We start from the raw sequence: 15,181 nt of genomic DNA, 5'->3' as shown, positions 1-15,181 counted from the left end.
TCTTCATATGTGACACTTTCTTTGCACATTATTCTTAGTGGAATCAAACAAAGAAAGTTTCTTCATAGGTAGAGCATGCCCTGCGCAACAATGACACGCACAGATCGAGAAGTAGAATTAAACAAAGAAAAAGATCATCTTTTTAGTTCATTTTGCTTTCCTTGAATGCAAGACGAATCTATACTGCATTGACTGCAAGGCTACTGCATCATCCGTGGAATCTTCCTTTCCAACAATCCCCACCCCCAGAGGTCAGAGAAATATGGCAGCTTTTTTTGGTCCTTTAGGAGAACAAATGATGGCAAAACACCAATATCATTGATACCTAAAGCTAAGTGGCTATTCAGAATTGTCTGAAATCAAGACCCATCCCACATCTAGCTATAACATTTCCTCATAAACAGTTGTCATCAACCTATGATCGAGCAGCCATGGCCAGGACCTTGGGGAGCAAAACTTCCATGGTCATCATTGTCGAATGTCACCACCTAGAACACCACCCCAGTCTGCAAAGTTGACAAAGTGAGGTAGGTTTATTGAAGAAACACTTGGTGATGATGACATCCTTCCACAGCAATTAAGAATCCATCAGACAAATCTTGTTTTTTGTATGATAGCAATGAGGCAACCCTAGACTAAGAATGAGGATGATGAGCTAATAGTAGGCAGTATATCATATGAGAAAACTGTCATCTCGGAGGATTTCAATTATTTAGTGTGTCCCACATGACAGCTGCAACCTGGTCATCTTTTTTCCTTCCTCCATTGCCATTGCTGCTCATACACTCTCGTATTTCCACTCTGTGTTCAGCCGCTTTGGTTGTTAGTGCCCATCTTTGGTGTATTTACAGTGAGCGGTGCTTTGGACACCCACAAAGAAATCAACATTGCACACTATGATCAGCACAAAACGTGCAAATCTGTCTCTTATAGTACTCTCCAGCTCAAGATCCCCTCAAATCTTCACTAATTTAATAGCTCACTGTGATTTCTTCTTTGTCTCTGTTATCAGCAGCAGACACTGCTCTCTGTTCTCCTGCCTTGCTTCAGTGGAGTCTTCCCTCATCATCTTCGTCCCCTGTGTCGTCCAAATGCCTCTCTTTTCTGCTCTTTATTGATTCCAATCCATCAGCCTTCTTTAATCTCGTCAAAAGAGCATCTTTTCCAACAATCCACTAGCTAGATTAACTTATCTTTCATTGTTTCTCTTAAAGATCACATTTTTATTGGAGCTCTAATTGTATTTATCTACCTATCCTACTGTCATTTGCTACTTGCTTCTTTCAGCAAAGGCCTCATTTTTATCGCCATCCCCTGCTTCGGAGGAGAAGCGAAGCGATGGCGGGCTACAGCTCGCCGTTCCTCAACGACGAGCTGTCGAAGCGCACCGTCATCTTCGGCCTCCACATGTGGGTCATTATCGGCATCGGCGTCGGCGCCGCCTTCGTGCTCCTCCTCTTCCTCATCTCCCTGTGGCTCGCCTCCAGGCGCAGCACCGCGCCGGCCGCCATCCCCAATATGTCCAAGGAAATCCAGGAGATCCACGTCGACCCGTCCCGGCTGCCGGACGCGAAGCTGCTGGGCCAGGCGCTCCAGAAACCGCCGCTCCCCGAGACCGAGCCCCCGCGGGCGTCGGTGGAGCGGCAGGCCCTGCTTGTGCCGGCGGACGAGGAGGGGCCAGCGGCGCAGCAGAGAATCCACATTGAGATCGGGAAGGACCACCGGATCACCTATCCGGAGCGCCCAGCTGTCGGCGTCGGCGGATCGTCCCACGCCAGCGGCGAGAGCCGGTCTGTGGAGCAGGTCTCCATCGCGGCCCCTGAGGTGTCGCACTTGGGTTGGGGGCACTGGTACACCCTCCGGGAGCTCGAGGTGGCAACCAACATGTTTGCCGACGAGAAAGTGATCGGAGAAGGCGGGTATGGGATCGTCTACCATGGTACTTTGGAGGACAACACTCAGGTTGCAGTGAAGAACTTACTCAACAACCGGTAGCAATCTGCAAAACGCCACCTTTTCTTTCTACTAATCTCTTCTCCTTTCACTTTGCTAGTATCAAATTTTTGGCTTGGCCTGGATTCCCCATTACTCTGAAATGTTCATATGATTGTATGTGGGAATTAATCCTTGGTTGCTTTGATATGTTCATTGATATGATGTGCCATTGTGCACAGGGGCCAAGCTGAGAGGGAGTTCAAGGTGGAAGTCGAAGCAATCGGCCGTGTTCGCCACAAGAATTTAGTGAGGCTACTGGGTTATTGTGCAGAAGGTGCTCATAGGTATTACATATTTTTCTGCCCATATTCTTCTTAGTTCATCACAATGCAAGATACAACATTCATTTAGTTATTCAGCCAAATGTTTTGCCTCTTAGGATGCTTGTCTATGAGTACGTTGACAATGGGAACTTGGAACAATGGCTTCATGGGGATGTCAGACCAAGCAGCCCTCTCACATGGGAAATTCGCATGAACATTGTGCTTGGAATGGCAAAAGGGTACACTTTGAGGGCCAATATGATGCTAGTTTAAGTGTTGTTTAATCATAGTTAAATTGTTTGGACTCCTCAGGGAGCATATCTTGAGACGAGATGTTCATGCAGGATAATGTACTTGCATGAGGGACTAGAACCAAAGGTAGTTCACCGGGACATTAAATCAAGCAACATTTTGCTTGATAAGCAGTGGAATCCTAAAGTTTCAGATTTTGGGCTGGCCAAGCTCCTGGGATCAGAGAGGAGCTATGTCACAACACGTGTCATGGGAACATTTGGGTTGGTTTTACATTCATTCGTGCAGGGTTCTAGCTAAAGGATGCCTTTCTATTGACTGAGTTGTCCATATTTTCTTTTCTTCAGATATGTAGCTCCTGAATATGCCAGTACTGGCATGTTGAATGAGAGGAGTGATGTTTATAGTTTTGGAATTCTTATAATGGAGATTATTTCTGGCCGAAGTCCAGTAGATTACAACAGGCCGCCGGGAGAGGTTAGTTTATCGATTTATCGAGCATGACTGGTATATGTGAACTAAATTCCAAGCAATTTAGGTAAACCTAGTTGAATGGATCAAAACAATGGTCACCAACCGGAACTCCGAAGGCGTGTTGGATCCCAAGTTGCCTGAGAAACCTTCTTCGAGGGCCCTGAAGAAAGCTTTGTTGGTAGCACTGCGATGCGTGGATCCTGATGCACAGAAGAGGCCAAAGATGGGGCATGTGATACACATGCTCGAAGTTGACGATTTTCCTTACAGAGATGTAAGTCAAATCCCGTATTTTCTGTCTGAATAGTCATAAAACTGTTGCTGACAGCAAAATCCTGAGATTTTTTTTTCCTTGTGCTCCATGGTTCACTTATCTTTGTTTCACATCATATTGAGTCCTTTGCTTTCTCATATATCAAGTCTTAGCTCTTGTGAGATGAATCTATATCAAAGTATAATTGGAATATACTATTTGATTTGTTGTTTATGTCTATGATTAAACTGCTAGATCAACATTTGAAGTCCACTGTAACATAATTGTCAGACTAGTGAATCTCCCGACCAACCCTCGATCCTCTGAGAAATGTGACTTTTGGCCTATGGTTTCTGTATGTTCTTGCATGCCTCTTTGTTCTCGTCTTCCATATAGATGTGCTCTGTGCCTCATGTAAAAGCACATCAAATCACATAACTTGTGTCAATGTATTTTTGTATTCTACTATATAAAAGTGATAGATACAAACATGCAAGAAAGGCACAATTAATATGTTTCTTGTCTCTCAAATCCCACATCATGTTCATCTATTACCATACCACAACTGAGATTCTTTAAAATGAGTATTATTTCTAAATTGAAAATATTTTTTTCTTTCAGGACCGACGAGCTGTGAGAACATACCGAGATGGTCCGCAGGAGAAAGCAAGATTGTTAGAGAGGCCTGCGGTCGAATCTGGTGATAGTAGCGGCTACGAGAGCAACTCAACTGTCAACAGGACCACAAGGTGGAGGAAGCAAGAAAATTAGCTTGTAATCTTAGGACATGTTATATTTAGATGTTTAAGCAGCACTCCAAAGTATGGATTCAGATAAGCTTTACTTATAAGAAAACAAGTTTCATATGGTTTCTCCATGCTGACTTTGCTAGTGTGCCATGTTCTTCTTTGTCTCTCTTTTCATGAACATCTTTTTGGTGTAGATGTGGCTTGGGTTGGATTGTGACTTACAAGGTTTGAGAATCCCTCTTTTCTCATCACAGATCTTCTGAATTTAATTCAGCTACTCCAACTGGACCTGTGTCAACTAGGAAGAAAATTTTCTTTCTTCTGAGTTTGTATATGTAAACATATAAATATACTCCAAATATCACTCCCATCAATAGTGTTCTAATAAACTCAAGTCGATTACGGCTAATCATGATTATCATTATATTAAGCATTAAAATGCTTTTAATTACTGTTCACCAATTATAGGACCCCTTATGTTTACCACTACTTTCAAAGAAGCAATAACAATTTAACATTATTCTGCTAATTATCATGGATACATGTGAATATTTATGATAAAGTTCACAATTTAACATTATTGTGAGCCAAAAGCAAGCATCACTTCATCAGTTTCACTACAAACATTGTAGTGATGACAAAGATCAACATGCCATGGACAGAGCTTGCAGAGCACGAGCTTTGCTGCCATGGGAGGATCATGAAGCTACTGCTGCTGGTGGGAGCATGATGGGGGGTGAAGGACAATGGCCAGATGCAATGGAAAAGGACATCAAAATCTGAATGGTAGATGCCATGAATCGTTTGATTGGGTGAAAGCATCCCTATCCAGGTAGATGAGAATGTGATGATCACATGGGGATTTATGAAAAGGGAGTCCCCATGGCGTCGGCTCGCTGTACCTTCAAAGAAGCTGCAGCTGGAAATGGGAGCATCGACCCTCTCACCTGCTTGTGATTTTGGTAAAGATGAGATTCAATCCAATCATAGAATACCAGCTGAGTTAGGCTGATATCTTCCATTTTCCCATCATCTTCCTCCTCTATCCGTATGAGTGTAATTTTATTGGGACTTATGCTGGCACAATAATTCTTGTTAATTTCTAATCGACTATACTCCATTGTTAATTTACTGTTCCGAGACACAGCGAGCAATGGTGTCGGCAAGTGCTTTGCCGAGGACATGAAGTCCACTTCGTGTTACAGTACTGCCCCTTTGATGCAGTGGATGTCTCGATATAGGAGGACATGCACTTCTATTTACATTGACTTTTGGGGGGTCCAATTGAATGAAAGGATTTCTTCATGGCACGGTTAAAGGCCGGCAGTCTTCGAGATAAGAGACGATACATGATTAGATAATAATCTTATGGACTTTTAAGTTAAGTATTATTAAAATCAAAATATACTATTTTTTATTTTTTATTTAATATTTAAAATATTAGTCTTTAAAAAAACTATTCATTGGTTGAAAAATTAAATTTTGAGACTTTGTTCAATAAAATTACATATAAAATACTATTTCACACGGATGATTATGTACCGGATTTACTTAGCTTAACATGAGTATTTTAAAATTTTTATATGATAAATTTTATATCTAATATATTATTATATAGTGATTTTTTTTTACTTTCTTATCACAAAGATGTGAGTTTCAAATATAATTTGGTAAAATCATACCTAAAATATCCTCTTATGGCGTATATCACATAATAATGGACTAATTATAAATTATTTATGTAGATAGATCTTTTTATCTTTAAACTTAAAAAATTTATATTGAAATCCCTATAGTTAAATTTTTTTAAAAGTTTATAGACTTAAAAAAATATATTAAAATCTTTATAATTATAAAAGTGAAATATTTAATTTTATTTATCTTAATATCATCAATTTTATCAATAAAAGATATATATCAAGTAAAAGATAGAAATCTATTGTTTTTATGTCATTCATGATTTCGACAAATTCGACCTTCGCGTCATTCTCACTAATCATCATCATAACAACCATCCACAATATCATCATTCGTTATTATCATTGAAATTATCTTTTTATTCATCATTATCATATGTTATATTTTTCTAGTAAAACCGAATAAGTGAAGTTAAATATCTCTTTTTATAATTATAAAATATTTAATATAATTTTTTTTATATAGAAATCGAAACGTTAAGATTTAACTATAGAGATTTCAATATAAAATATTAAAATAACTATTGATTACCTCACAGTAATACTTAATTGGGCCTCTTTCATTGTGGCTCAGCTAAGTAATGGCCATTTAGGCCTAATCCAGCCCATTGTGACCACTATAACGAAACCTGGCGTAGGGTTTTGCTCGTTCGGTCTCTGAGGCTCCTCGGCGCTGGGCTCTTCGTCCTCTCGCTTGCGTAGCCTTCCGTTCTCGCCCCAAGAAGCCATGGTGAGAATCCTAATCTCCCATCGTTTCTCGTCTCGATTTTCTTTCTTTCTTCACCTGGTTTGTACCTGTTTGTCTCTCCCAGATCATTCCGAAGAAGAATCGCCATGAGATCTGCAAGTACCTCTTCCAAGGTAACGTCTTTGGTGTAGGATTTGCATTCGCAGTTCAAAAAATATCTTTTTTTATCTATTTGGATTTGTTGCTATTTCGTGGTCTTCTGATGATAGAGGGGGTGCTGTACGCGAAGAAGGACTATAACCTCGCAAAGCACCCGGATATCGATGTGCCGAACCTACAGGTGATCAAGCTGATGCAGAGCTTCAAGTCGAGGGAGTATGTGAGGGAGACATTTGCCTGGCAGCACTACTACTGGTACCTCACCAATGATGGCATCGAGTACCTTAGAACTTTCCTTAACCTACCCTCAGAGATTGTTCCTGCGACACTGAAGAAGTCCGCTAGGCCGCCGCCGACCCGCCCATTTGGCTCTGGTCCTCCTGGTGATCGTCCCAGGTACTATAATTGCTTATTCAATGTAGGTTTGTGTTTACTTGTTCTCTGGTACTTTGTGTTGATTTTATGATTCTGCAGAGGACCTCCCCGGTTCGAAGGAGATAGGCCAAGGTTTGGAGACAGGGATGGGTATCGTGGAGGCCCTCGTGCTGGCCCTCCGGGTGATTTTGGGGACAAGGGTGGAGCACCTCCTGAATTCCAGCCATCTTTTCGAGTAAAAATCGACATGCCCATGATTTCCTTGCATGTTGCGTCAAAATTTTCTTTGCAATCTAGAAGAGAACAATTTGTAATGTTCAGACTCAGCCGAGTGTTTATCCTTAATCAGAACTAACCTAACTGCTCTGAAATGTGAGTATAGGAATTAGGATTGGTGGTACAGAGTATTGCATTTAAAGTGTTAGATAGGAAAATTTTGATGATTTTTTAGAAAAATGTGTCAGATAGGACTAGTAGGTCTAGAAGAGGTATCAAAGAATATAAAAAAATGTTACAAATGATTTGATAGCTTTTGGCTTGTTTAGTGTTGTTACCATTGATATCTCTGAGTGACTGGAGAAGTTCCATGCATCCAGTGTTGGGCCCTTATGGCTTGTTGTTCTTGTAGATAGAGGAGAGATTGAAAGTTCTATAAAATTATCCCCATCAAATCTAAATTAGAAGTTGGGACCTATGGCTTGTTTTTTTGTTGTAGACAGGAGAGGCACAATATTTAATTTTCAATTTTCATCTAGATTGTCTATACTTGATTATTGCTTTGCAGTCATTACAAGAATCAATGTTTTTATTAATTGCCTTAGTCTGTAGCTATGCTCTATTCATGGGATTGTTCAGACTTTATCATCGATGAGTAATTAATCTAAATATGAAGTTTTCACTGTTCTTCTGCACTGGATGATTTTATGGCCAGAATAATTGTAGGGAGGAAGAACCTTTTTATAGTCGAAACAAATGTGCCATAGAGTTCAAGGGAAATAACAGAAGTGCTTACCTGACAGTGATAAAATAACTATGAAATTCTTGAATACTCCTATGTCTATATTTCTGATAGCCAGATTTCATCCTGTTTAGTGTGTTTCAATATTTTCTTCTTGACATTTTCTGTCAATCATGTATTTTTTCGCTTTATCTTTCATTTTAGCTAGATTGTAATATTTATTTCCATTTATTGTGTTGTTTTGACATCGTCTCATTGGTCAGATATTGCTTAGACATCATTCTATTGGCACTTTGTAAAGCTGATAATTTTTTTCATGTTTACTTCGTGTGCAAATGAAGGAGCCACACTAGGAGAATGTTTTTTTTTGCTCATGACAATGTCGAATATTTTTCGCTCACGGCAGTGTCATCTAGGAGGCTGTGTTGTCTGGGTTGATAAAACCTCATTTTTTATGGTGTATTGTCTAGATTTCTTTTTTGGCTTATATTTGATGAGTATCAGTATTTCACCTAGATAGTTCCATGGTACTAATAGATAGTTAAGTTGCCCTCCCTTTGTTGTTTTTCAAACTTCTATAAGAGACAGTCAAGTTGCCTTCTGTTTGTTTAAAGTCTATACATCTCCAAATGATGAGTTTTAGTATTTATCAACTATCTTTTGCATCACGACAAGCTTGAGCAAAATGAAATACTACCTGGGGAAGCTGCACGTGTACTACTTGTAGGGATCATGAGTTGCTGAATGTTTTTATGATTTAATAAGTTACCTGAATAAGATAGAAGCTTGTGCCGATCATGACGAATGCCTTGATTCTCTATCATGACTTCCTGTTAACAAAATTGTGCAGGGTACCGGTGGCAGACCTGGGTTTGGCCGTGGAGGTGGCGGATATGGATCAGGTGCACCATCTGCATCATTCGAGTAGTTCTGTGGCTCCTCCTTTTTGTCTATCCCCACAAAATCAGCATTTGCATCGCCCAGTTCTCTCTCTTATGATTTGTGTTGCTTGAAGTGTAGGACAAGTTACAACTTTTAGTTTGCGGTGGACTATGCCTTTTTATATTTTGAGATGCCAAAATTATCTACGTCTAAATTAACATTTGCACCCCAAAATTTTATGATTTTTTGGGGCCTTATTGTTGGACAAGTCACATTCCAAGTTTGTGGTGGACTAAGCCTCGTGAGATGCCAAAATTATCCAGTGTCATTTGACATGTGTACGTCATTTTCCTCTATGAGTGTATTGGTTTGCATTCATGCATGCTATGCTCGATACCTATGCACTGTGGATGCGGGGACAGTCCATGGGTTCGAGATTGTGCAACATGGCTTCGAAGTTTGAACGTGGCATCAATTTATTTTGATGAACACAAAACTCATCGTTTTTGTTTGGGGAAGGATTCTTAGGTTTCATAGAACTTGTCCATCACGTGAATTATATTATTATCGTTTTGCAGCAGATGTGTAGGGAAGAGTTGAAGGAACAGCTACGTTGGTAGCCGAGACATTTGGTCCCGCTGACTTTTTCTTATATGTTGTTTCTTTGAAGTACGAGGTATTATCTAAGAATTGATTTTTAGGGCTTTAGGTTTGTCAAGAGCAACCAAATAAGGTGAAGGCCAACCTAGCAAATTATAACCTTTTGGACTTGGTTAGTTATTGTTTTTATGTTTTGAAAAGTTACATTAGCATTTTTATATTTATGAAATAAAAATATTTAATTTTATTTTTTTTCTCACATCATCATGGAAATACTATATTTATTATGATGTGCGAAAAATGACATTAAAATAAGATTAAAAAGATAATTTCATTTTTTATTTTGGGAAGAACAGAAGCGTTGATCGTTAGAAGATGTTGACTGCAAGCCTGGCTCAGATCGAAGAGATCGTTAGAGGATGTTGACAGCAAGCTTGACTTAAGTCGAAGAGAAGCTTTCTCGTGGAAGGATGTCGAAGTCCAAGGAGTGTACAAAGTTTGAGAAAGAAAATGTTTCGAAAGAAAATATTTTCATAGAAGTTAAAGAAATTAATATCGATGAGAATAGCTTACGAAATTATTCTTTCAACTTTATTTTAACATTATTTTTTGTATGTGATATGTATAAATATTTCACTACGAATCACAATCTAACTTTTGAAAATATAAAAATCAAAATGTTAAAAAGTAGTTAATTATGTGGGGATACATGAATTGAATGTTAATACTAAATTAATTTCTTGCGGGGGAGGGGCCACTACAATAACTTACTAATTGGTCCCTTCGTGTGTCATTCATGCACCAGTTCACGATCGAATCTTAAATTGAAACAGTGATGGAGAATCCAAACCACTATCTAAACAGTATTACATGTGAACCTCAATGTGGGATGAAATATGGAGCCGTAGTCGAGTCAATAGATCAATTGACTGCAATTTTATATAAATATATTTTAAATATATAAAATTATTGAAAATGCCTATAAATCTAATATATCATTAGAATCCAGAGGAAGAAAACATGTCCCTTCTTGATAGCTGATGTGATCTAACAACATTAAGCTTGAACTGGTCCTGTTCGAGTCAGGCCCACGCAATCATATCTCAATGAGGGCCCTTAGACACTAGAATAGTTTTGCAACTTAATACATATGCCTCAACTTTAAGAAATATACTCCGACTGCTAGATGAGGTGGTCACATTTACAAATCATTGTTTTGAATACCTCAACTTAATATGTAGTTTTTTTTGTCTGTCTCATCATATCTTTGTCTTATAATCATCTTTATAAGATTATTGTTTTATTACTATTTGATCTTAACGAGATTTGGATTCGATGATCCATCAATTCGATATCATTTTTTATGTGAAAGTTTCGACGTAGAAGAAAAATATTACCATGAACAAGCATAAAACTAAAAGGAAAATAACCTCTATTGCTTATAATTAAAGTGTCAAATTATAAGGGCTAAATAATAAAATAATTTGGTGAGTTCTAATGACTTTAGGACTTACTAGGATCCTTTAGGACTAGGGTCGATTTCTCTAATAGTTGTCCTAGTTGATCATATAATGTCCTAATTTGAGTCTTACTAAGATTGAGATTTGGGTTGATATGATACTGAATATGAACTAGCTTGATCTAGTCGAATTAGGCATTGAAGCTATGACTCGAGTTTGACTAAGTTGGGTGATCCTTTGGAACTTATTTAAGACTTCGATTAAGTGTCATTCTAATCATTCCTTATCACTCAACATATTTTTGCTTGATAGGTGTGATCTCAACCAAAATCGATCTAAAACTAACACAAAAAAAAAATCTATTGCTTTTGAATTGGCATTTAGTTCCTAAACTGATATGATGTATGTGTCAATGCTTTATCATATTCAACCTAACTACACTCCATGTATTGAGTGGGAATATCTAATCCTCTCCATTGGTTGTTAGTACATAGAAATTGGTTGTCATGCATGGAAGTATATGAATGGCTGGCTGTTCTTGGTCTGCACTTTAATCGGTGAGTTACAGCAGTGAAGACCTGAGGGGAGCTCATGTGTTGCCTATAAACTAAAAAGTTACTAATACCTACGACTTCCAAAAGCGTACACTCTCATCATACAGAACTATCTCCCATTGCCACCGATTTGATGCTGATATCAGTGCCCAGTTAATTGAGAGAGTTGTTTCCCATGAGGGAATGTTGAGGATACAGATTCTGAAAGCAGTAATGTCCTATGCCAATCGACTTATGCAATTCTTAAAAGATTTGAACTACGTATAATAACTTAATTTAACTTTCTATATCTTGGATCATTACTTTAACTCAACGAGCTATTGAATCAGTTATCTCAGAGGAATCCGAATAAAAAATAATTGTTCATGTAAATGAGATTTATGTTATAAGCTTCACGTATTAGAATTTATGTCTATACTATGCTGATTATTAATAAGAATGTGAATTATAATGATCACAAATTTAGTCTTATGTATGAAATAAAGATAAATCGATATATTATATGATAGGGTATATTTTGGTATCGCCTATATAGACCCAGACAAACAGATATGACGATGTAGACGTGGAACTTTAAGTACGATGTGGCGCGTAGCACACACGTGATGGGCAGCCGCTTGTTACCCCCTCCGTACGAATGACATCATGATGGTATAGTCATCCCGGAAAGCTCAGGGTGGAGCCGATCCGTGTAGGTCGATCGAGCTCGCACATAAGCTTAAGTCGATCGTCCGAGGAGTCGACTGCAGTTAATTGACCCCGTACGACCAACTCATCCTCGTAGGTATAAAAGCTAACCCTCCTTAATCAGGAAGGGGAGGCACTTCAAATACTTAGCTCTCTCTTATTCCACCAAAAGTTAACTTAACTTCGAAGGGATCGAGTCGAGAAATCTCCCTTCCGATCTCGACCTGTGTGTAGGAGCTTAGCGACGAAAAAGCATACCACTCGCCAAGAGAGAAGATCACATGGAATGAGGCTCGAACCCGACCCAACTCGATCCTCGCCCTCACCACTCGAGCATCCACATGGGTAACCTTGTACATCAGGCCATGACGTAAAGGTTCATTAATATTATACTTGATCAAGTTTAATCTAATCAAGTTAGTTTGGGGTACCTCACACGGATTTCCAATCAAACTATTTCACAGTAATTGAAATGCAAGTGGATCAAGTGTGTTTGAGATGAACCAACCGGAACAAGGATGATGTATGAACCTTGGATCGCAAGCATTCCCTTTGGTTTAGTCTACGGATACCAAGGTGGGGTGGTGATACAAGATGAACCATGTCTGCAGCGGAAGGTGGAAGACAGCACGCAGCCACGTTCCGGTGATGATTGGAGCTCCTCGCCAGGAAGTGGCCTCCACAGCCGCCATGTGCCGAAGGTCCCCAAGAGAGGTTTGCACTGCTCCCAACTACATTTCCCCCTTCGCTGCAGCCACGGAAGCTGCGCCATCGCAGTCTGTCTCAGTCCCACTCAGCACCGCCATGGGACTCACACTGAGCTGCCAGTTGTCGCCTACATGTCTCCCCGAGCGACGTACGTATGCTTGGTTAGGACTTCTATTTCTTGGATGAACATTCTTAGACGCCATGGATTCAGCTTCAGTTTACGAGTTAAATGCAGTGTGTCGGACTGCTGTCTCGAGTTTGTCTGCTAATTGTCAATGAGGAGTTTCTCTTTCATGTTAATGAGGAGAAGATGTTGATCCAGTGGTCCTCCTTTCTTCTTTATGTTGGGAACCATATCGAAAAAGAGTAGTGATAAAAAGCCAAACATCAATAGAAAAATTAGAATAATCCAAAACATATAAAACTTTACTAAGAAAACTTAATTACAACCCCTCAATTAATACTTTACAGTCCATTACTGCTCCTCTTAATTTGATTTGGTGTCTCATAGGAGAGATCACATAACTGTATGACACTTAAAACATATTAGGACTCATCATAAATTTATCTAAAATAAGTATTATAAATCATTCAAACTCTTATCTTGACATCTTCTAAATAAATAGAACTTATATTAGCATCATCTTAACACTATCCCATAATACTAATATATTTAATTATAAGTTTATCCTTTCAAAATAAAAAAATTCTCTATCATAAAAGTATTTGTAGGTTAATATCTTATGTTGTAATGTAAGAATTTGTCATGCTTTTGAACATCTTTCATAGACCGAGTTCTTTGGATTTATAGGCTTATCAGAAAACTTACTGAATCTGCTGAGTATTGATTGGATCTATCAATACATCTTTTCTGAAAATATGAATTCATCATCTTTGATTTTTTTGAATCAATTTTGTGTCTTACTTTTATTTTAAATTTATAAGTTCTTCAACTTCAATAAACTTGTATAGTTTTGAGTGAAGCCTAAGACATCAAAGAACTGCTACTCCCAATGCTTATAGAACTTTCCTCACAAACATTAAGATTTGACGCTGAAGTTGTAGAGCACATCTTATCCATAATTAAATTTGAGTCAACACCAATATTAATTGTAAGAGGATTCAAACACTAATTAATAATTACAATACATGACATTATTATCATCCGGTACAATAATATGACCATCTTCATCAATGTAAGTATGACTAACATAAACTTTTGAATTGAACTTGAAAATATCAAATATCTTATTTCTCAATCTAGTCATGTCATAATCTATATCTCTATAAGCATTCAACCGTTTAAAGTTCATCATCATACTTCACTTTGATCACAAAATCCCATTTGTTTGATACAAAATTAATAGATTGACATGCAAAAAATAAAATTTTAGATTTATTATCTCCCTCTACAAAATTAGCTTGTTGATGCTGTCTTTTTAAATAACAAAATCTTCTAATATGATCATACTTTTTTAATAATAATATTGTATATTTCTTTTATAATAACCTTGATTATTATCCTTTTTTTTTGGTTTCCGATCATAAGAAGGTTTATTGTTTGATCTGTCTCTTGCACTATTAAATTTCTTTTCTTCCTCCTAGAAAATATTTAATTTACTTTACAAGACATGCTCAATATTAGTATTTCAAGATTTATTTACTCTGTACTCATGTGATTGTCAATAACCAAGTAATTCACTAACATGTAACTTAGATAAATATTTTGACCATATAATCATATCTAATCTGATATATTTTTTAAATTTTTTAATAATTTTTTGATGAGAAATTAATTCATCATATCTTTTCATCTGATTTATTATCTCCATAACTCTTGAAAAATAAGTTTACATTATTCCACTTTCATCCATAAATAAATTCTTAAAATTTCTTCAAAAATTTTAAAGTTTAATTGCCAATAACTTAAAGTTCCCCTAAAACTCTTGCTCCAACATCTCTCAAGCTTTCTTAAAATTTATTATAGTAAAAATTTGAGGAAATATAAGCTCATCAACTACCTGTTGAAGAGAATAAAGAGCATGTAGATACTTTATTTGATCTTCATTTGTTATCTTTATTACATCATAACCTACTTCAATAATCTTCTATAAATCTTGCTATCTAAATCAAGTTTTTATCTTTGTACTCCATATCAAACAAAAAGGGTAGAGATAAAAAGTCAAACACCAATAGAAAAATCAAAATATACAAAACTTCACTAAAAAAAACTTGATCATAACCCCTCAATCATTACTTTGCACCACATCTGTTGTTCCTCTTAATCTGATTTGTGCCTCATAGGGAGAGACTACACCCATGTTTATAGTCTAGATTCATGATAATTACACATATTAGGACTCATCATAAATTTATATAAAAATAGATATCCTAAATCAATTAAACTCTTATCTACATATCTCCTAA

General features: G+C 37.4%; 2 protein-coding genes across 3 annotated transcripts; both read left to right on the top strand.

Moving 5' to 3' along the window:
- The first annotated feature begins 786 nt into the window (after positions 1 to 786).
- LOC135629323 (probable serine/threonine-protein kinase At1g01540) lies at positions 787 to 4,097 on the top strand. Its single transcript, XM_065136532.1, has 7 exons — positions 787 to 1,991; positions 2,175 to 2,279; positions 2,375 to 2,497; positions 2,603 to 2,773; positions 2,858 to 2,987; positions 3,049 to 3,258; positions 3,859 to 4,097. Exons 1-7 carry the CDS (start codon positions 1,339 to 1,341, stop codon positions 4,006 to 4,008), a joined length of 1,542 nt encoding a protein of 513 aa, XP_064992604.1. The 5' UTR covers positions 787 to 1,338; the 3' UTR covers positions 4,009 to 4,097.
- Positions 4,098 to 6,304: 2,207 nt separating this feature from the next.
- On the top strand, positions 6,305 to 9,086 carry LOC103979109 (small ribosomal subunit protein eS10z). 2 transcript variants are annotated; one of them, XM_009395145.3, is made up of 5 exons: positions 6,305 to 6,413; positions 6,496 to 6,544; positions 6,641 to 6,926; positions 7,005 to 7,140; positions 8,714 to 9,086. In XM_009395145.3, exons 1-5 carry the CDS (start codon positions 6,411 to 6,413, stop codon positions 8,789 to 8,791), a joined length of 552 nt encoding a protein of 183 aa, XP_009393420.2. In that variant the 5' UTR covers positions 6,305 to 6,410; the 3' UTR covers positions 8,792 to 9,086. The 2 variants fall into 2 exon arrangements, with proteins under 2 accessions (XP_009393420.2, XP_064992581.1); XM_065136509.1 differs by having other exon boundaries at positions 6,354 to 6,413; positions 6,661 to 6,926.
- The last annotated feature ends 6,095 nt before the right edge of the window (positions 9,087 to 15,181 follow it).

Source organism: Musa acuminata, chromosome BXJ1-3, assembly GCF_036884655.1.
Source record: "Musa acuminata AAA Group cultivar baxijiao chromosome BXJ1-3, Cavendish_Baxijiao_AAA, whole genome shotgun sequence".
NCBI lineage: Eukaryota > Viridiplantae > Streptophyta > Magnoliopsida > Zingiberales > Musaceae > Musa > Musa acuminata.
The sequence above is the reverse complement of the archived record's forward strand: the minus strand, read 5'-3'. Positions and strand labels throughout refer to the sequence as shown.